This window comes from Chaetodon auriga, chromosome 9 (assembly GCF_051107435.1).
Source record: "Chaetodon auriga isolate fChaAug3 chromosome 9, fChaAug3.hap1, whole genome shotgun sequence".
NCBI lineage: Eukaryota > Metazoa > Chordata > Actinopteri > Chaetodontiformes > Chaetodontidae > Chaetodon > Chaetodon auriga.
In genome coordinates this window covers 12,632,460-12,652,608 of record NC_135082.1, presented here as the reverse complement: position 1 = coordinate 12,652,608, position 20,149 = coordinate 12,632,460, and the positions used below count along the sequence as shown (strand labels likewise).

The window sequence follows — 20,149 nt, the reverse complement described above, 5'->3', positions numbered from 1 at the left end:
ATGTTATTTTAATGTCATATCTAATTAGCACACAGGGTCAGGCATTGCTAGAGTGACTGCTCATCCATAACTCCGAGCTGGGCTGCTGTGGTCCACACTGCAACTCATTCTGGCATGCTTAATTGGAGCTGGAGATACTGTCTCAGACCATAAACAGATCCTGTGATGTATGCCTCCAAAATTGTCAGGTGGTATTAGCATTGTTTTTGTTCTTTAGTCACCCATAGCAGATAAGGGAGCAAGCAAATTGTACGATGGAACGTCTAATGCAATGGATCAGGTACACCTGTGGTTATTAAATGAGATCCTAGCTGCTTTGTCAGTGCGTGCTCACACTGCATGGACAGCCATAGACTCTCTCATTAGGACAACTGTTTGTCATTAGGGCATTTGTTTGTGTGTTCATTTTTTTCGTCGTTAGTGATGAGGCTATAAAGTAATATTTTGAAATAATCAGCTTGTCTATTTCCACATGTTTTCATAATGTAGGCGTGTACTTATTGAGTCACAAGAGCCCACAAACGCAATTACTCAAGCACATTTTTTTTTTTTTTGTTTAGCTGGCAGACGTTCTAAAAGAAAAATACCTTTTTCAATGCAAACCTTTATGCACTAATCGGCTGTGTTCAGTTCAGTAAGATGGCAGAGTGCTACTGCTAGGTAAATCCTTTTTGGTCTGCTAGAGCAGTAGCTTTAAAAATGGGTTCACCACTGGGTCTCTTTCAGCATGCAGCTGTATACATACTGTCCCACCACCACCCACAAAAGAGCAGAGGACCTGCGACAAGCTTGCAGTGTTTCTTCCTCTAAAAATGTATAGTTTCCTCTTTTTTAAAAAAAAATCTATGTGATAGTTTTAAGGATAAAAGATTAAAGAAATCTATACTATTCCCCTTGACTTTGACACTGTTATGAGATCTTTTTTTTTGTTTTCACTCAGATGCATTGTAAGCACATTTAGAGTGGGACTGTGAAATCAGTCATTTACAACACACACACAAAAAAATCTGCCTTGCATTTCTTTTAACATGTAAAGAAACTGAAAATGAATGAAATGAAAATGGATTAGTAATAGTTCATTATTATTGATACAAGTTGCTGACACAAAAAGGAACAACCGATGATGTTATCATAGCAAGTTAGCAAAAATACAGTTTTCGGCAATAGTTTTAGCATAGAAACTACAGATGAAATTAAACCTCATTGTCAAAATGTTTTAGAAATGTGTATGCACTACACCGTTAAAGTCAATTAAAGTTGTTATTGTTTTGATTTTACAGTTATATGGACATGACATTTTCTTTTAAACATTTTAAGATAATCTCATAGACTTTTGTCAAAAAATGTGGGTGTTATGGTTAATATATCTTACACATACTGTATTTTGCAATCTTTTTTCTTTCTTTCTTTCTTTCTTTTTTTTTGATGTGCCAGTGTTAAATGTAGATGTCCCTACATGATGACAAAATCAGAACGGCCTATTCATCAGTGGAACTTGACAATGTCAATTCTCACTGCTGGCTGAAAGGGAGGTGGCACTGACTACTGAGTGTGAGTGAGTTTATGTATCGCACAGATACGTGGGCTTCATACAACACTTCCTTGAGCAATACATCTTGGACAGTATACAATATATATGTCATACTGTGTGTTTTTGTATAACGTGCACAACACCACTGGTTGTACAACACTCGAGACTATACAGCTAAACAAGGCATTAAAAATGCAGAAAATGCTAAACAGGATTTTAGTTGTTGCACTTTTTCATTGCCGTTTGAAAATTACTACCAGGCATTCTGTTTAATGAAAACCATTTAAACACACTGGACTGCAAATGGTCAAAATGGAGGTAAGTATTACAATGATAATGACTAAATAATTTAGCAACTATAAAACAGATTAATATGCTTTAATTTCTGATGTGACAGGCCATTGGATGATGTGGGAAAGGCCTAAATGCCATGCATGATTCTGAACACAAGACAGATGGTTTTATTAAAAGCCTTTAACTAATGTTCTAATGATGGCCATTTAAGCACACTGGTGGGCGTGCAGATCTTTGTCCTATAATCTGCATTCTGCAGAAGGTAAGAATATTTGCATTTACAGCCGCATCGTGACGCTACAGCTGAAGAGTGCCACACTATGCAAAACAAACATCGTTTTTCGAGTGCTTCTCTCGGGGTTTCAGGGGCTTTTGCTGCCCTAACTGTAATCTTTCAGGCAGCCACAGTTCCGACTCCTCCCGCCTCGTTCGCTGCGGTTGGCGCACACAACACAACCGCTTGGAATATTGCAGTGCCTGCATCTACCTGAGAGGCCTAACTGAGGGAAAAGCTCTTGTTTTTTTTTTTTTTTTCTCAGTTTCCGGAAGATCATTGTAGCCTTCCTAAAAGAAAGAAAATGGAATCCTGAAATCGTACTTAGCTAAACAGTCAGGCGTTTTTCAGAGAAAATTAGAAGAATAACTGGATTGTACGATTACATTGCTCCTATCATCATTGAACAGGTAATGTAACATGGATTTTGTGACAGGCTGTATAATCCTTCTGACTACCTTTATTCTCGTTAGCTAGGTTAGCTAATTTTAGCTTGTTTGCTCTCGTTAGGTAGTTGGTTGTGAACGTCACTGGTTGACGTCGTTTGCTAGCTGGCTTGGCGTGATGCTAACAGTATCGTCAATGTATTCTCACTGAAAGCCGTGTTTTTTTATGTATGTTCAGTAAAACAGACAGTTATTCAGTTCGCAGCATGTTTCCCAACAACACCGAAATTTATGCTAAATAGGCATTTGTACCCAGATAAACAAACTGATGACACATCCCACGAAGTTACTTGCTAAGTTAGCATTAGCTAGTGTGAGAAATCCCATTGGAAGTGTATGTTGTTAGCCACTCGGCTAGTTGACATGGAAGCTAACTAAGTCGAGCGTAGTGAAAGCCCAGAATCATCGGGGTTGTTTGGCCACCTAAGAAGCTTGTTTTGACCCTGCGATACAAATGGCACCATATTGACCCTATCGTCAATCGTGCATTAGCCTTATACATTACTACAAACACACTGAGTTATCCTTTATAGCTAGTAGTACTTGAAGTTGTCAGTGTTAGCAACCATGTACAATGCTAATAGCTAACCTAGCTAGCTAACATACGCTTAGCTAGATGATGCCATTTTGTTTTTATCTCGACTTTGACCATCCTGCTTTCCCATCGGACTTAAACACACACACCATCAAATTATTCACATGAGTTGTAGCGATTTAACAGCCACATTTCCACTATGTTCAATAAAAGTACGCTATAAATTACGTTAAGATAATCGCATCCGCTTGTCAGTGTTGCGATTAACTTAGCATGGCAATTTGCTTTGTAACCAGTGTTTGTATACCGTGCTAACATTAGCCACTAGCTCGATGTAGTGCTCAGATATTGAGTGTGTGTTGTTGTGATGTTGTATTTTTGACCCGTGTTCTCCCTTGATGACAGTTTTCCTGGTTGATTGTTATACACTGATTCGGCAATTACATTCATCATAGCCAGCAGAACTGAAATACTCGAAGGTGTCAAATATGACATTTACACGTCCCATTGGTAGTGAATCCTTGTTGCATAATGTATTCTAAGTCTGGGTAGTTTTAATAACTTTACTCTTAAATAGACATAGAGGCAACCAAAAGCCCTCATTCATCTGTTTGTGGTTTTCATATGATCTTTATACTTTTGCCAGCAACTGGATCTTGCTGAAGATTGGAGAACATCCCTCGACCTCCCTCCCTTCTGAATCAATGGAGGGGTCTGACAGTGTAGAGAATGGCAGTGACCAGCCGGAGTCACAACGCAGAAGGCAGCTGGACCGTCTGGGCAGGGAGGAGGCCTTCTATCAATTTGTCAACAATCTCAGTGATGAAGACTATCGTCTAATGAGAGACAACAATCTTTTGGGCACCCCAGGTAGTAAACTTTCAATCTAATTACACCAGTCTTGTGACAGTAATCGTTTACTCTGGAAACACACAACATTTGTATAATTTTAAGATAATCAAAAGGTTATTAGTTTTATTTAAACAATGTAGGTTATTTTAGTGACTCAACTTCAGCTGTGCTGAATTCCATTCCTCTCTTTCAAAGTTTCCAGTTGTTGGCTGATTAAAAGGTTAAAAAAATAACTTCAAAGGTACTGCTGATCAAAATTTTTGTAACAGTGCCCAGCCCTACAAAGAAGTGGGGACAGTTTACAGACTTGCCTTTACAAACTTTGTCATAATACAGCTGATGATATCAACATTTTTATCTTTTTCTGGCCTTTGTTAAATTCTTTATCCTTCTTCATCTTTACACATATCCTACTTGCCCAATAGAATTAGAAGTCACAATGAAAGGTAGCGCAGGTAGCTACACCTAGTTTTGGATATGTCACTACACTGGATATGCAACAGCCTAAGGACTACTGAAGACGCCCAATCCGTTTCTGTCTCAGGACAGTGGGAGGAGGAATGTAAGTTTGGAGCGTCCTTTAGCGGAGCACCCTGCAAGGAGAGGGCATTGACTGGACAATGGCATGCCCTGGTAAGTCTGGAGGTTTTCAGTAAAGTCATGTTGCTCTATGGGTCAATACAGTACACACATTAACACCAGTTCATTTCTTTTTTTTGACACATGTACATCATTTCTGCAGTGTAGTCCAGGATTTTTTTTACTTTTTCACTTTAGTTCTCTTTCTGCCAGATATGTAGCTGTTACACTGTGTCCCTCTGCTGACTTCTCCTCTTTCTATGCTTTAAATCAGAAAATGTTTTGTTCTTGTTGTAGGGAGTTAGGCGTTCAACTCTTCCAAGCCACTTGAAATGTCTTCCTTCCAGCTTACATTGGTGATCAGACTAGAGAAGAGGAAGTGAACTAAACACTTTATAACTTGCAAGAAGGGAATTTGTGGATTGGCAAAAATTAATTTTTCTTTTTATCAACAGATGGTTTTTGTTTTGTAATGTCTCTTTCAGGAGAGGTGACAGAGGATGAGCTGTTTAGTAGACTTCAACAAATCAAAGATGGTCCAGAACAGCAGAATAACACTGTCAGTACTGAAAGTGGAGAAGAACCAGGTGGTAAGTTTACCTTTTCTTCTTCTTCTTTTTTTTTTTTGCACTCTGTGATTTACTATTAGATTCAGATATGATGTGTCACGTGTAAACTCTGCTGATTTTCAGAACAACCGGAAAGCTCTGAGGATCCTGCCAGTGGGGAGAGTCTCCTGGACTGGCTGAACACAGTGAGGCGCACAGGCAACACAACCAGAACTGGTCATCGTGGAAACCAATCATGGCGGGCTGTGAGCCAGACCAACCCAAACAGTGGCGATTTTCGCTTTAGCCTGGAAATCAGTGTGAACCGCAACCTGGCTGAACAGCAGGCAGCAGCAGAGGGGGAGCAGGAGGGTACAGAGGAGGCTCCAGAGAGTCAAGAAGTGGTGGCAAATGCTGAACCACAGGTCCCTATGGAGACAGAAGTGGTGGAAGAACCAGTTGTAGAAGAGTTGGCTGTCATAGTGGAACCAGAACCTGAACTAGAAGAGGCTGTTTCACAAGAAATTTTAGGAGAACCTCCTAGCTCACCTGCTCCCCTGCCAGTACAACCCCCACTTTCTCCATCTCCACGCAGAGGACAAAGGAGGGCCGGCAGCCGCAGTCCAGAACAACGCAGGACTAGGGCCCGTACAGCCAGAAGCCGCTCCCCTCTCAACTTGGATCAGCTGGATGGTCTCCCTAATCCACGTCATGCTCACACCTCTCCAGGCTCCAACTCTGCCACCAGTGCAGCCCCTGTGCCTCAAGTGGAGGGCAGTTCTCGGACTCGACAACATGTTCTTTCCAGGCTAAGCACTGCTGACAGTGATGCTCAGCCATCTTTGGCTGGTGCAGAATTGGTCCCAGAGGTCCAAAATGTTGCATCTCAGGAAGGAGACGCTGCTGGGGGGGAAGGGGGTGCAGCAGGGCGCCGGCCCCCTACTATTATGCTTGATCTCCAGGTGCGTCGTGTACGCCCAGGCGAATATCGCCAAAGAGACAGCATTGCTAGTCGTACCCGCTCACGCTCCCAGAACTCAAACAACACATTTCTTTATGAGAGCGAACGTGGTGGATTTCGTAGGACTTTCTCACGCTCTGAGCGTGCTGGTGTGAGGACCTACGTCAGCACAATTCGCATCCCTATCCGTAGAATCTCTGATGCAGGTTTGGGAGAGGCAACGTCAATGGCTCTCCAGTCTATGATTCGGCAGATTATGACTGGTTTTGGTGAACTCGGCTACCTCATGGATTCAGACTCTGATTCTTCAGATTCAAACCGTGGAGCCAACACATCTGTGGATATGGCGGAAGCCCTCAACAACTCAGATACTACTCCTGCTGCTGCTCCTGCTGCTGATGTTGATGAACCACCTGTAGCTGCAGCACTCAGGACAAGGACAGCTGAGACTGACGTGGAAGAGGGCCTTGCCACTGGTCCACCAGTCTCTGGCGGCAGGGCTCGACCTAGACCACCTATTAGCCTAGAGGAACCCAGTTCACTGCCCTTCCTGCGGCTCGCCCACTTCTTCCTCCTAAATGATGATGACGAGGACCAGCCCCAAGGGCTGACCAAAGAGCAGATTGATAACCTTTCCATGCGCAACTTTGGTGAGAGTGATGCCTTGAAGACTTGCAGTGTCTGCATAACAGAGTATGCAGAAGGTAATAAGCTGCGTAAGCTGCCCTGTTCTCACGAGTACCACGTGCACTGCATTGATCGCTGGCTGTCTGAAAACTCAACTTGCCCCATCTGCCGCAGGGCTGTCTTGGTATCGGCTAATCGAGAGAGTGTGGTGTAGCTCATAAAAAGACTGCAGGCCTTTTGTCTCAACCTAAGTAATCTAATATCCCAAGTCCATAAGAGGCTTTGAGGAAATGTGTCTCTACTGTTCACTCTTCATACCATTTGTGAGTTTGGTCATAATGTAGTTACAGGTTTGATTCGGGGTGCCTCATACAGTGACACTGGGACATATTCAGTTTCTACTAAGACATTTATTATTGCAGTCCAAAGTTTGGTGCAGGCAGATGCTGTTTGATCAACCTGTAGTGACCAAGCAGTTTGTTGCATTGTATCAAGCCATGCTCACAACAGACCTGTTTCTCGTAAAGAATCCCCTGGTGATAAATGCTGCACAGCTGCAGGTAGTTCAGGCACATATTCTCTTTTGTATTAGCTCCTAAATGGCGCCTTATATAGCAGAAGTTGGGTATTGGGACAGTTGTTAGTTACACCAGTTCAAAGTATTAGCTGTAAATAAGCTTGTAAAAAAATTTTGAATCATATTCCGTATCAGTGAATCGGTTTTGGATTGTAAATTATCTCTTATGAAGATTAGGGTGGTGGTTGCTGCAATTACTCTCTCTGAGCATCCCTCAGTAGGTTGTATTGGTTTACACGGCAGAATTATTTCAAGATTGTGATGTCCAAAGGATATAGGACATTAAGGTTTGCCATTTATAGTGTGACTTGTACTCTCCTTTTTTTTTTTTTTTTTGTTCACCTGAAAGAAACAAACTGCTATTTTGGAGTAGCATGTACCATGAAAATTTTCAGTGTGCGAAATTGTTTTTAAAAAATCTGATGTTGTGCAGATATACAAGAAAGATAAATCCAGCTAGGTTACTTTTGCAAAGTGTGAGTTAATTTTAGAATCACAAAGCATCTTCATTGAATTGATCATTAAAAATTGAGTAGTAAGCGTACCAGAAATTAGGGATGTCTCACTATTGGCAGTATATATTGGGTTGATATCAAGTACTTGGCATGTGAATTTTCCCATTTAAAAATACTATACTAACAGGCATGAGATGTCAAAAAAATTGAATATTGTTCCTTTTGCTTTCTCCCCCCACATGTAAAATTTTATTTGCTTTTTAATGTACAGCAATGATTTCACACTCATTTTGTCCTGTCATCCATGAGCTATTGGTCTCTTTCTTTGTTTCAACATACCAACTGGATTGTCTTTAATTATCAACTGATGAATTATGTTCTCTAAGACAGTATCAAATGGAGTCAAATGACTAGAAATTGACCTAAAATTAAATGTAGATTTGCCATATGTAGATCTCTCTACCTGTAGGTCCACCTCAATGTACAAGTGACAACTTAATTTATTAATGGAAAGGTTTGGGTGTCAGACATTTACCAAGTCTGAAAAATTCACATCATCCTCCTGTCTTGGCAAGGCTCCAGTAGAAAGACATGACGCTCACCCACCGTACCCTCCTGCCTCGAGCAGATGCTCCATATCAGTGTGCAATACATGCTAAAGTGAAAGTAGAGAAAAACAAACGTGATATAAATGTATGCTGTTTTTGAAAACTGTTGTTAATGGCTAAAATCTTAAATGAAGACTTACTCAAATGTATTGAAGTTCATTTTATTTTGTTTAGAGGTTCTGTAGGTTTCAGTAGCACTGTTGATAAACAGGAACACTGGCTAAAGGAAGAAAAGGGCATCACTGTCAATGCCATCCTGTCATGTTTCTTGTTTCACCGTTTGATGTCTTTGCCACAATTATTACTTCCCTTTGAGGGACATAAAAGTTTGAATGCAAGACATTGTCATTGTTAAATACCATAAACATGTAAAGGAAATGTATGTTCCCTTTTAGGCCATGATTTAGTTTTGGCCTTGTTCTGTGACCCACCCAGTGCAGTATGTTAACTGGGTGTTAAATGAAACTAACCGCTGAATTAAACAAGTTGTTATGCTTCTGTACAGGCACTGTTGGGTAATTTTATTCTGCATCCAGTCACACACACTATTTGTTATTATGTATACCTTTATATATTAAAAAGTATAAATATACTGTTATTTCCATGTTCGCTTTGATCTGATGGTTCACTGGTATTTTTCTCCAACAGGTCATATTTGGGCTTTTTAAAATGTCATGTATTACATGGTCCTTTACAGCTGATCCCAATGCTTTTGAATGATGATGGTGCGAGCTGAAGGGAGACGATGGTTGGTATTTCTTTCCCATCCGTGTTATGAGCATTAAACATCACAACCATTGTGCTTTATGTCACATTATGCAAAGTATGTGTCTGATGCATTTGGCCTCTGACACTTAGTTATTACTGGCACCCCTGCTGGTAGGATTTGTGAAAATCCCCATTCATGTCCAACTGAGGCTAAAAACAAAAGCTAGAATACCATGTATTGACGAAGTCTTAAACAAAAATGGCCAACTATTATTGTTAATCCTACAGTCATTGAACCGTGAAGGACAGTGCAGTCTTGATTTGAATACAACCAGCGACGTTCGGTTTGTTTAATGTTGACGTCAGAGCAGCAGACACAGACATCACTGATGTGTGGTGGCTGTAGACAAAGGTTCCGATTTAGTCTATAGTTTACTGTCTTGTCCCCTTTTCGCGTTATCCGGTGCTATCGTCAATGCAGTCATGAAGGTAACACAGTCCACAGAAGTGGAAAAACAGGAAGTAATCGAGTCAGGCAACGGCAAGGATGGCGCTCCGGATCGTAGGAAGCCGTTTGTGGCACGTTCAGAGTTCCTGTTTAAAGGTAGATTAAAGTTAGCTACGTTATTATCTGCTAACTTGGCTAACCGCGAACGTTATATACATCTACTCTGATTAGCACTTGGGTCTCGCTTTGTTAGGACTAAAATTGTTCAATGTAACGCCAGTCTAGACTTACCAATACAGAAATCGTAAGTATGGCAGCTAAACGACCGATATGAAAGTAGGCTCATGTGACATGACGCTACCAAATTTACATGAGAAAATTCAGGGTGATATCAAGCTAACACTTAGCTAGGCCTAGGCTAACGCTCAATCAACGTTTTTGTTAATCGGCATAACTGCACGAGAATTCCACCTTTCACCAGGATGCAGCAGACTGTGACCACACAGCGGCGCTGTGACGCTCAATTCTATTTCCAATACGCGAAGCATATATGTTATTTGTAGTTTTTTTTTTTTTTTTTTTTAATCTCTTGTATCTGTGTGTATTGCCTCTTGTAGACTGTGTCCATCCAAACACTCGGAGTTGTCAGATTCAAAAGAACCTGCCCAATTGAAGTGAGCCATTTGGATCATTTGGTTCTAACAGTGAAAAGTGTGCCAGACACCGTCCACTTCTATACCTCAGTCCTGGGCATGGAGGTCATCACTTTCAAGGTATGCAAGGTGCTTTGCACATAAAACGTAGTAGTAGTAGTATGATAGTAGTAACAGACATATTAAGTATTTAACAATGTCAGTAATATTATCATTATACGTGTATAATTTGCATGGAAACAGGAGAAGTGAAGTACTTGTGTGCTTTGGTCTGAGAAACCATCCACTAGATGGCAGGCTTTGATTACATGTCTCCACTCAGTTATGACACTAGTCAACACCCACCCTCGCCTTGTCTGCGCTTTCAAGGGAAACCGTAAGGCTCTGGGATTTGGGCAGCAGAAGATTAACCTTCACCAGATGGGTCAGGAGTTTGAACCCAAAGCCAGACGTCCAACCTCAGGCTCTGCAGATTTGTGCCTCATCACCAAAACCCCTCTGGCTACTGTAGCTGAACACCTGAAGGTCTTTCACCCGTATCCTGCAGATTGTCTTCAGTTACTAATGTTACTAATGTCAATCTTAATCCTATAAAAAGATTACTCTTTTAAAACCACTTGACCTCTCGTTGGTCATATGTTGTTAACATTTGGGGATTAAGGTGCCACTGAAATAGTCAGTGTCAGTTTCTGTTGTCTCCTTTGCAGGTCTGTGGAGTTGACGTAGAGGAGGGTCCAGTGGAGAGGACTGGAGCTGTGGGGGCCATCACCTCTCTTTACTTCAGGGATCCAGACCACAATCTCATCGAAGTGTCAAACTATAACCAGTCAACATCTGAGGGATCTTCTTGAGTCTTCTTTGTCCTTTTTTTGTGCATGTAAATGCATCCAATCATTGCACTAGCTCTGTCTGTTGGGCCCACTTTGCACAATTAGAGTTTCAGCTATGAACTCTCAAGACCAAAATTGCTGTAATTCAAACAACATATGCACTATTTTCAGACTAGAGTGGATAACATCAGTCGGCTGTGCAAAGACACTGTTCCTGTGTAGTTCTGCTGACCAGCGGTTGCTATTAATGATGCGTGAAAAGGGCTATGGAGTTGACAAAATGGGTACTTTGGGAGATTTGTTTTACTTTTTGAAGAGAAACTGAACATGTGTAAAAACTGTTGCTTTATCAGCACAAAATAAAAGGTTCTTCTATGTACTAAAGGCTCTGTTATTTCTGCTTTTTGACCCAAGGTAAACATCACCCACTGAATATCTATCTAATTATCTATAGACATGAGAGAATGCATAAATAGATAGAAAGGTAGAGAGGAGGAGTTTTCATGCATTAGTGTGAAATAACATAGAGTTTCCAGGAAAAGAGGACCTTTTGCACATCAGTTATAAGTCACTGTATGAGAGTAACATGGTGGCTGAGTTGTATTGGTGTAAATATGTAAAATTTGGCCTCTGTGCTCTACAGTATTTAATGTTTTTAAAACTGCCTGCAGCTGCGACACATCATGCTCACTGCAACAACAGCACAGACACGATGAGCTCCACACGGGTCATCAGTGCAGCCACAAAACAAATGACTGAATATTCCCATCTTCAGTTCACAAGTCCACATATTCATTCATTTCCCTGAAATAAGACACACAAAAGAGCTAGAGATAAGTTTCACGGCCCTCTGTGATGTGTCATTGTTTATGATCTGTGCATACAGTGTGTCAGCGTCAAAATGACACCGCTCTACCCACCCACTGTGTGTGAGAAGATTAGATACGAGAGTTAGGTGAGTTCACAGTACAGGAAAGAGAACACTATTTCTCTGTTCCCTTTCTGTAAACGCTGGGTCTTACCGGCACTCATCAATAACAACCTGTTCAGCTGCTGATGTAACTAAATTCCATCTATGTCACAGCTAAGGGTAGAGTCATGAACATCTGACGTCCTTTGACATTTGTGACACCTCATTCCCTGTGGGTGGACTGAGAATATGAAAGCAACTCACCTGAAATTCTACACCTGTAATTCATCCTTATTGGCTTCCTTTGTGTTGAGTTTGTGTCAATACTAAAGTCCCCTCATCATGATGCACATCTAAGGGGATATTTTTAGATACCCAGGGTCTGTTGTGTCACTTGGTGTATTTTATGGTAATTTCCTGTTATTATAATACACAGCAATACAGAGAGTGTCCACAGGAAAACTTCCCCAGCATTGCAATATATGTATATAATTATACTGCATGTATTGCTGTATTTATTGCTCCTTAGCTTTGCATTCACAGTACCAGTCTTTCTTATTGCAGTATGTTTTGGGAATGTTTTTATCTCTATCTATAGTGACAACAGTTCCTTATTCTAAAGTACAAAAGTGTCTCTGCCATCTATTCCATCATTCTCTTATTGGTCAAAATGCCATTAGTCAGTAACGGCATTATTCCCTTTGCACTTGTCAAAGACTTTGCCTTTCTTGCTTCATTTACCACATAGAGAAATGTCAACTCTGGCAATAACTTTAAATTAATGTGCTTTTAATGTCATAGCAGCTCACTCATTTGTGTCAGCTGTATTCAATCTGTCTTCAGAGCATAGAACACTAACCACAACACAATCTCTGCCATGTGTTTGTATAAAATCATGCGTAGCATTAAAAGCTGGATGGTGTCTTCTCTGTAAGATGGGGCCAAAGTTGATAAACTGATACTGTACTGCATTACTTCAGATTGTCAGACGGTGCATGTTTGTCTGTTGTATTCTGAACCTCGCAGGGCTCAATCTGGACTTAGTTTCTTTTCTGGAAAGATCCACAAATCACTTTAATAATAAACTTACTGTTGCCATCTTCTTTAGTACATTCTTAACACTCATTAACAGTTTGCAAAGCACTTTGTGGTGGATTCAACACACACAGGCCTGAGCTGTGTTGGTTTACCCGTGTGGACTGAGCTGGACAGGTACATAAACAGGTGCCTCATGTCTCCAGAGGCAGTTCCCACTGTGCGGACTTCTTGCCACACATTATCTTAATGACCACATACTGGAATGAGGAAAACAGCTCTTTTTTCCCAGCACTGCTCCATATTTATAGACTCGGACTCCCCTTTTTGTTTACACTCCAAATGTACACACTTGGAGAAGAAAAGCACCTTTAGCAGATTAACAGTAAATTTCCTGCTTGCTTCAGTTGAAGGACGCAAGAATGACTATCCTTTATGGTAACAACATGACTGCGGACGTGCACTTGACTTTCAGTGATTGACTGGCAGTAATTAACCTAATGACAGACGAATGTGATGTACTTTATGACCTCATTATGTGCCTCTCTTCTGAATCCCTTCTTCTGGGGAAATACAGCCCTTTGTTGTTCTCTTACTCTTTGTGCTGCTGTCATTTTTATTGTGTGTTTAAATAACAATAGTTGAGTGATGAATTTGATTTCTCAGACTGTATTTTTTGAGTAGTTTTATTAAACCAAAAACACAAACATTCTGCATTTGTGTAACAAAATGCTAAAATGTCAAAGAAGAAATAATGTTACATTACAAACATCAAATGTTTACACTGTGTAATATTTTAACAACACATCATTTAGCACAAAAAAAGTACAGCACTTTGCACGACTTCTATCTACAGTATATTAATGATGTTAATATTTGAAAATATTCCATACATAAATATTCCTTCATTTTCCCTTTGCTATCTAACTAGATCACATTTTGCAATTCATTGATTTCCGAATAAAATAAAACAAAAATTGGAACAATACAATAAAATAATGTAACCAAATGCACATTAGCTAAACATGTTCTGACATGGCTCCATCACTACTGGAAAAAGAGAGGCATATGGAGACATAATTGTACAAAGTGTACAGTGTAGTAGCCGACAACTGCTTTTCATGTAACCCCTTTACCAAGTGCAATAGACAAACCATTCTTTATATGAACATGTTATTTTCTCCAGAATTGATTTGGGCAGGTGTATCATCATTAAATACATTTAACTAAAAATGTTCAGGCAGTTGCCTTTTAGTGTATTTATGTACAGTCCGGTCTGTTTTGCTGTTGTTGTGTATATCAGAGTTCATTGCAGCTGTGAGAGAAGGGCCCTGATATCTCTGAGTCTCTCCAGCTCTTCTACCATATCAATCAGCTTCTCAACCTTCTCTGGAGGAAGCACCTCCCCTGCATTGTTCCTGAACTTCTTCCTCAGGCTCTCGTTGGTCAGCGGGTTGCGCCAGTGCCCGTAGAAGGTGTCACAGCGTCCCTTCAGAATGTCTCCCCCAACAAGGGTCACCTGGACTTCGCCATACATGCGGTTGAAATTAGCTGGGTTGTCCTGGGGATGTTCCACGCGAACACGGCTCAGCAGAGTGAGCAGGTCAGGACGCGCCATGGCAGCAGGTGTGAAGGACTGCACAGTCACCTCGCCGTCCAGCAGAGCGCTGCAAGCATTGAACTGGAAAGAGTGGCGTGCCTCGTGCTCAGACTCAGGGAAAGGCCTGTTGATGTATTTTGATTTGGGGATTCTGAGCAGGATGTCTTCGACTTGAGAAGGGGACATAGTACCAGCCTCAATTCCCACAAGAAGCTCATGGACAGAGGCTGCAGCATCTGCCACCCAGTGCATCCCCAGATGGGCCGGGAAGCGCTTGAAGCCCATATCCTGCTCCTCGAGCAGGAACATATGGCCATTGTCACTGGGTGATTCTAAAGGTTGCGGCACATAGTCTTCATAAAAGGCATTGAAGCCAGCCACCCCAGCAACAGCATCCAGGACCAGAGGACTCGCCTCTAGGCCCCGGGAGGCCAGCAGAGCAGCCTCTAGCCCCAGACGTGAGGCATTACCAATGTGGAGGGGTTTAGACTGAGTGGCAGCATTAGCCATTGGGGCTCCAGACAGGGAAGCGGCTATAGCCAAGGCATGACTGCACCGGGAGTCATCCAAAGACAAGAGGCGAGCACAGGCAGCTGCACTGCCCATGGTCCCCACCACACTGGGAGGGTGAAACCTGGTGATGGGGAAAACAGAAAGAAAGAGACTTTGGTGAGTTGTTTTGGAACAATTTACTCTTGTGACTCCCTCACTATGACTACAGCAGAGCCCCTGTGTGTGAACGTGTCTCCTTGTACAAACAGCTGCTCTTTTTACGTGACTCTCCACACGCAGAGACATCTTATTTCAGGACTGTTAAAGGAAATAGGTTTTAAGTCTTTTCAGTATTTCTGAACAAACAAACAAATAATGTGGTGGGTCATTTGACTTGGTGTAAACACTTGCCAAAAGGAGTTTTGTGTGATATTTACCTCTATGTGGCTAATTGTGCTAACACTACCCACAGAGCCTCTGCTGTCCCTGAGATTAACATAATAACACACCTTTCACAGCTCACTGACAATCTAAGAGACTGCATAGTACATTGCACCAGTCTCCTTGTAAAGCACACTGCAGAGAGCAGCAAAATATGGATCCCTTAAGACTCATGTGGATATTTCTTCTCCACACAGAATACAAATAGCGACTCTTCAGCAAGGAGCTGGCTTTAAATCTGTAAAATAATCATCTAGGGAGACCCAGTAAAGTGCAAAACCTACTGCAACGTGGCTATTAGCCTATAAATGACAACATCCAGTCTGACTGGTGCTCTGAGGCCCTCACCTCTTGGGGATGTTGCGGGCCTCATTAGAGAACCTCATCAGTCGGCCCTGGATCTCAATGCCGACGTTGAATGCCAGCAGGAAGTCCAGGCCACTGGGTTTACTTTTAGCAGGCATCATGTCACTGAGTGCTAACACAGCAGGAAGGACTGCTCCTGAGGGATGAGTGGCAGGGTGCCATGTATCATCAAAGTCCATGGAGTGAGTCTGCAGCAAAAACAAAACACACACACACACAAATTAACAATCAAATGATTGTGAGTAATAGTACATAGAGTTACTGGCTGCCAGCACAAACATGACACTGCTGTTCTTCATGCAATAACACACTAGCTAGCTGTAAACAATATTTATAATTAGCTGCAATTTAGCCCTCTACACCCATCTCCTTTTTCAGTGAATTGGAAAATTCCTTTAATTGCCATAACAGGCCTCAACCGCTGCAGGTTCTAGAAATGAGCCTGACATCATGATGGCTTCTTTAGGAATGGAAGAAAAACAATATTTGCAGACATAATGTTGGAAATTTCTGCAGAAGGGTAACGTGGGGTCAATTCAATATTTTCACCAACCCCTCCTGTAGTTACTAGCCCAGACAGCAGACCATAAAGTAGCTGTAATAGGTTTAGTGTGTCTGAAATTGTCTGGTGTACTAGTGGACAACGGTGACACATCTGTTCCACCTATTTATACTCACTGCCACTCCATTGACGAAAGCTGCCAGTGTCGGGGAGAGCCTCGTGCCCCTGCGTCCGTACACAGAGCTGATGTCATCAGGAGCATACATGTGCTGAAGGGGAAAAGGCGGGACAGGTAAACACAGGGTGTTGTCACAAGGAAATTTTTAATACATTTTGCAGTCGCAGACTGTGTCATCACATATATAAAGTGAACTTTGAAAAGCTCTGGCATATCACTCCTCAGTGGAAAGCTGAATAAGTTTCTTTGTAAGTCATATGTCAAACAGAAATTTGGAGACAAAGGTCACTAGACATGAAGCTGCCTGCCTGTTCCCAAGTTATATGATGAAATTCAGCAGCTATAATGATAACCTGTGATTTTTTTTTTTTTTTTCCACTCGTCTGTCTGCACACAGCGGTTGCACTCACAGCTACAGTTTGTATAAGGTCATGCAATTGCTTTCATCTGTCTTGTTGCCTCATAAGACTTCTGAGAAAAGATCTTTTTCCCTGTTCTGCCTCACCTGGCAGTGCTGCAGGGCCAATTCAAACACGTCTGTTGTGCTGCCAATCAGACCAACTCCAATGCTGTCCAGTACCATTCTTTTACTGCGTTGGAGCACCAGAGAGGACAAGTGCTGGGGCTTTATTTCACTGATGAACCTCCCATAACTGGCTGTGACTGTGTCCTCAGGGGCTGGGCTCTTCAAGACTGCAGGGGCAAAGAGCAAGAAGTGAGCAGAGAGAAGGAAATAGGTCCGGAGTAAGAAGAGGAAACGTGTTTATGAGTAACAGCTGAACGTGAGACAAATACGTCTTATAGTTTGATAAGAGGCTGGAGTAAAGCTGAGTGTACCAAAAGGTAGGTTTACCTTCCACTGCAGACTTATGCAGCCCTCTGGCAGCCCAAACTGGTCTAATGGTTTTCTGGAGAACAAAGCATATAGAATATATTTACTGACATATGACATGTAATTTTATAACATACTAGGAGTTATTCTTTCTTTTTTTTTTTTTTTTTAAATCTCATCCAATTGAATGAACCCTTTAGTTGACTTTAGAATAACTATAATGAATATTTCTCAGCCTGTGTGTCTCTTTTGAAAGAGCTACTGCTGAGACGGTGCTGTAACAGGTGTGGTACAGTGTCTGTAATCTGCTCAACATCTAACAAGTGCTCTGTTAAATTCTTCCTTTCCATGTACTCACAAAAAACCCCAGATCAGTGGTAAATTCTCCACCAAACTGGATGAAGTCAGTTTTAGGCATGACAACTAATTTACTAAATTTACTCAAGCAAGATTTTTTTTATTATTATTATTACAGTTTGGGGTATGTAAATCCCATTGATATCGCGAAAATATCTTTAAATCTTTACCTGTAATGTGGAGATCATGGTCTCAGTCAGTTGGTTCTCTTGCTGATCTTCTTTTTTTCTCTTTGCCTTTGATACAGCAGGTTTGTAGTCAGCAGGCTGTGAAGGATGCTGATGCTTTCTGGATTGAGAGAACACCTGCCTTATATATTCAAGGCGGATGGGAGGAACAGGGAAGCTCAGACAAATCTGTGAAAAAAATATCAGATTAAGCAAAGGAATTTCCATGGTATCCATCATCATCCTCGTCAAAACCAGCATCACCTTCCTCAAAACTAGGAGTGGTAAGTAATTATCTGTGGTGAGAAGCAGTGATGTCACCTCTCAGGTAGCAGGCTGTGTGCGTGGGGGAATTTTCATGAACTCCTCCTCCACCACCCACCACTCCAGCCTTATTTATGACAAACTTTCATCCCTGCCTCAGAACAACTCAACCGTTCACAGGTCTGAGAGTCTTCACCAGGTAAGACTTTATCTTCATTTGCTTTATTACCAGCTGGCACAAAGGCTTTATTATATGTATTTTTTAAAATGCAAAGTTAGTTGAAAGAGGAACAAGAATTACAATGTAAAGTTATTTATGAGATTAACAAAAAGAATACCAAAATTACAACTCTGAAATAAGTGACAACATCAAAAACATCAAATCTTTTGTGGAAATATTACTCTGTTTGTTATGCATAAAATGCTTTTTTATGCAGACACCTGCTGCTTTTTTGTCATAGAGCAGAAAAGCACTGCTGATCATCTGTGTCTCTTGTTACTGATACTTTAGATCAGCCCGCTTATGGCTGGGCAGGGTCAAGCATTCTCAGGTTTCTGTGAACGTTCAGGGAGACAGAAAATAACTTAAACTGTAGGATTTAACAGTTTGTCATTTTTGCTTTATGGTATATTTATGTTCAATGTATTATAATTTGCTTTTAGCCTTGCTTTTTCTGTATTTTTGTACAATGCAGTTTAACTCCATGTGGTCAGCTTTTAAGAGTGTTGCTTTCCAGTGACAAACAACAGTGACCTCTCTCTTTATGCATTCAACTTGTATGATGTATTACATTCACATTTTAGCACAGTTATACTTATAATTCTATTCCACTATGACAAATGCATTTTTACAGTAAAATAATTAAGATTGAGACAATATTCTCAATTTGGCTTTTTGGGTGATTTCTGCATTTGGTGTTACTATATTCACTATTGCTACTGTATGTATATATATATACACATATATATACATATTCATGAATATACTGTCTGTCTTGTTTGTTTCACTGTTTCAGTGAAACTGTAGATTCACGACAACAACAACATTATGGCAACATCAGATGGGTTTCCAGCCAGTTTCTATGGCGAACCAGGAGTGTTAGGCATGTTATCCAATGGGATCAGTGCATTCCTTGTGCTTCTCCAGAATTTCAGCACAGCACACACTGGCAATGCACCAGTGGGAGTGGAGAACATACTTGCAGGTTAAACTTCACAAAATTCTGCAAAAATAATATAATAGAATTTAACATAAAATTGTCTTAGTAATTTCAGTTCCATTTTTTTTTATAGGTGTTCATCTCATCCTGATTGGTGGTATATGCCAACTGGTGGCTGGACTGCTTTCCTTTAGAAAATATGATCATCTGAGTGGCACTGCCTTCATTGGCTATGCTGCTCTTTGGGGCAGTTACGGTGCCACCAGAATCTACTTTGGTGCCACAGCTGAAACTCCGACAACAGCATCTATGTCACATGAGATGATGAACAATTCGTTTCTGTCCACTTACATGATGAGCAACACATCTTTGAATGTCACCACAGAGAGCCCAATTTTCCTGTCCATGAAAGAGTCAGCGATCGCTGGCCTGGTCCCCTATATCCTTCTGTCCTTCCTCTTAGCCTTCTGCTCTGCCACAGTCAACTACATCATGCCTTTTGTCTTCGGGGCCATCACAGCCACCTTAATTTTTGAAGCAGTGAGTCTCGTAGCAAGCTCCTGGGCTCTCGTGGTCTCTGGGGTTCTAGAGTCGCTCATTCTGATTTTTGCCATCTACGGTTCAGCTGCACTGCTCCTCAAAGGTCTGACTCAACGTCTAATCCTAAAAGGCTTCGGCACCCCCCTCTTTAATGTTCTCCTGCTAGGGACCACCAACTCAGCAAGCGCCCAGAGCATTGGCCAAGAGAAGAAAAAGAACACAAAATATGCAGAGCCCATGGCCTTGGGTTTCTTCTGTGACACCGTTGCCCCCTTCATCTTTGCATTCTACAGCTTTGGGTACATGAAGGCTTTTGGGTTAGGGGCTGCATGGGTCTCAATCATCACAGTTGCCCAGCTGTTCTCCAGCTACTATGCCC

The 20,149-nt window shown here is 41.4% G+C and overlaps 3 protein-coding genes across 6 annotated transcripts; 2 read left to right on the top strand and 1 right to left on the bottom strand.

Moving 5' to 3' along the window:
- Positions 1–2,359: 2,359 nt before the first annotated feature.
- On the top strand, positions 2,360–8,789 carry rlim (ring finger protein, LIM domain interacting). 4 transcript variants are annotated; one of them, XM_076739165.1, is made up of 4 exons: positions 2,360–2,509; positions 3,727–3,950; positions 4,997–5,101; positions 5,204–8,789. In XM_076739165.1, exons 2-4 carry the CDS (start codon positions 3,785–3,787, stop codon positions 6,859–6,861), a joined length of 1,929 nt encoding a protein of 642 aa, XP_076595280.1. In that variant the 5' UTR covers positions 2,360–2,509; positions 3,727–3,784; the 3' UTR covers positions 6,862–8,789. The 4 variants fall into 4 exon arrangements, with proteins under 4 accessions (XP_076595280.1, XP_076595282.1, XP_076595283.1 ...); XM_076739167.1 differs by lacking the exon at positions 2,360–2,509 and adding an exon at positions 4,477–4,565 and having other exon boundaries at positions 3,815–3,950; XM_076739168.1 differs by lacking the exon at positions 2,360–2,509 and adding an exon at positions 4,482–4,565 and having other exon boundaries at positions 3,837–3,950.
- Positions 8,790–9,238: 449 nt separating this feature from the next.
- glod5 (glyoxalase domain containing 5) lies at positions 9,239–11,307 on the top strand. The gene is made up of 4 exons (XM_076739161.1): positions 9,239–9,599; positions 10,061–10,216; positions 10,466–10,621; positions 10,804–11,307. Exons 1-4 carry the CDS (start codon positions 9,543–9,545, stop codon positions 10,945–10,947), a joined length of 513 nt encoding a protein of 170 aa, XP_076595276.1. The 5' UTR covers positions 9,239–9,542; the 3' UTR covers positions 10,948–11,307.
- A 2,563-nt stretch (positions 11,308–13,870) lies between these two features.
- Positions 13,871–17,900, bottom strand: irg1l (immunoresponsive gene 1, like). The gene is made up of 6 exons (XM_076739569.1): positions 17,810–17,900; positions 17,304–17,358; positions 16,956–17,143; positions 16,449–16,541; positions 15,753–15,958; positions 13,871–15,105 (listed from the first exon to the last, which is right to left on the bottom strand). The coding sequence occupies exons 1-6, from the start codon at positions 17,825–17,827 to the stop codon at positions 14,178–14,180; spliced, it is 1,488 nt and encodes a 495-aa protein (XP_076595684.1). The 5' UTR covers positions 17,828–17,900; the 3' UTR covers positions 13,871–14,177.
- Positions 17,901–20,149: the final 2,249 nt, after the last annotated feature.

Bases quoted from the DNA above. Each gene is read 5' to 3' on its own strand.
- rlim (XM_076739165.1), top strand. From the start codon at position 3,785: ATGGAGGGGTCTGACAGTGTAGAGAATGGCAGTGACCAGCCGGAGTCA. The intron at 3,951-4,996 runs GTAGTAAACTTT...TGTCTCTTTCAG, and splicing joins CAATCTTTTGGGCACCCCAG to GAGAGGTGACAGAGGATGAG. The intron at 5,102-5,203 runs GTAAGTTTACCT...GCTGATTTTCAG, and splicing joins AAGTGGAGAAGAACCAGGTG to AACAACCGGAAAGCTCTGAG.
- glod5 (XM_076739161.1), top strand. From the start codon at position 9,543: ATGGCGCTCCGGATCGTAGGAAGCCGTTTGTGGCACGTTCAGAGTTCC. The intron at 9,600-10,060 runs GTAGATTAAAGT...TGCCTCTTGTAG, and splicing joins TTCAGAGTTCCTGTTTAAAG to ACTGTGTCCATCCAAACACT. The intron at 10,217-10,465 runs GTATGCAAGGTG...TGCGCTTTCAAG, and splicing joins TGGAGGTCATCACTTTCAAG to GGAAACCGTAAGGCTCTGGG.
- irg1l (XM_076739569.1), bottom strand. The intron at 15,959-16,448 runs GTGAGTATAAAT...TTTTTGCTGCAG, and splicing joins CTTTCGTCAATGGAGTGGCA to ACTCACTCCATGGACTTTGA. The intron at 15,106-15,752 runs GTGAGGGCCTCA...CCCCATCACCAG, and splicing joins GCCCGCAACATCCCCAAGAG to GTTTCACCCTCCCAGTGTGG.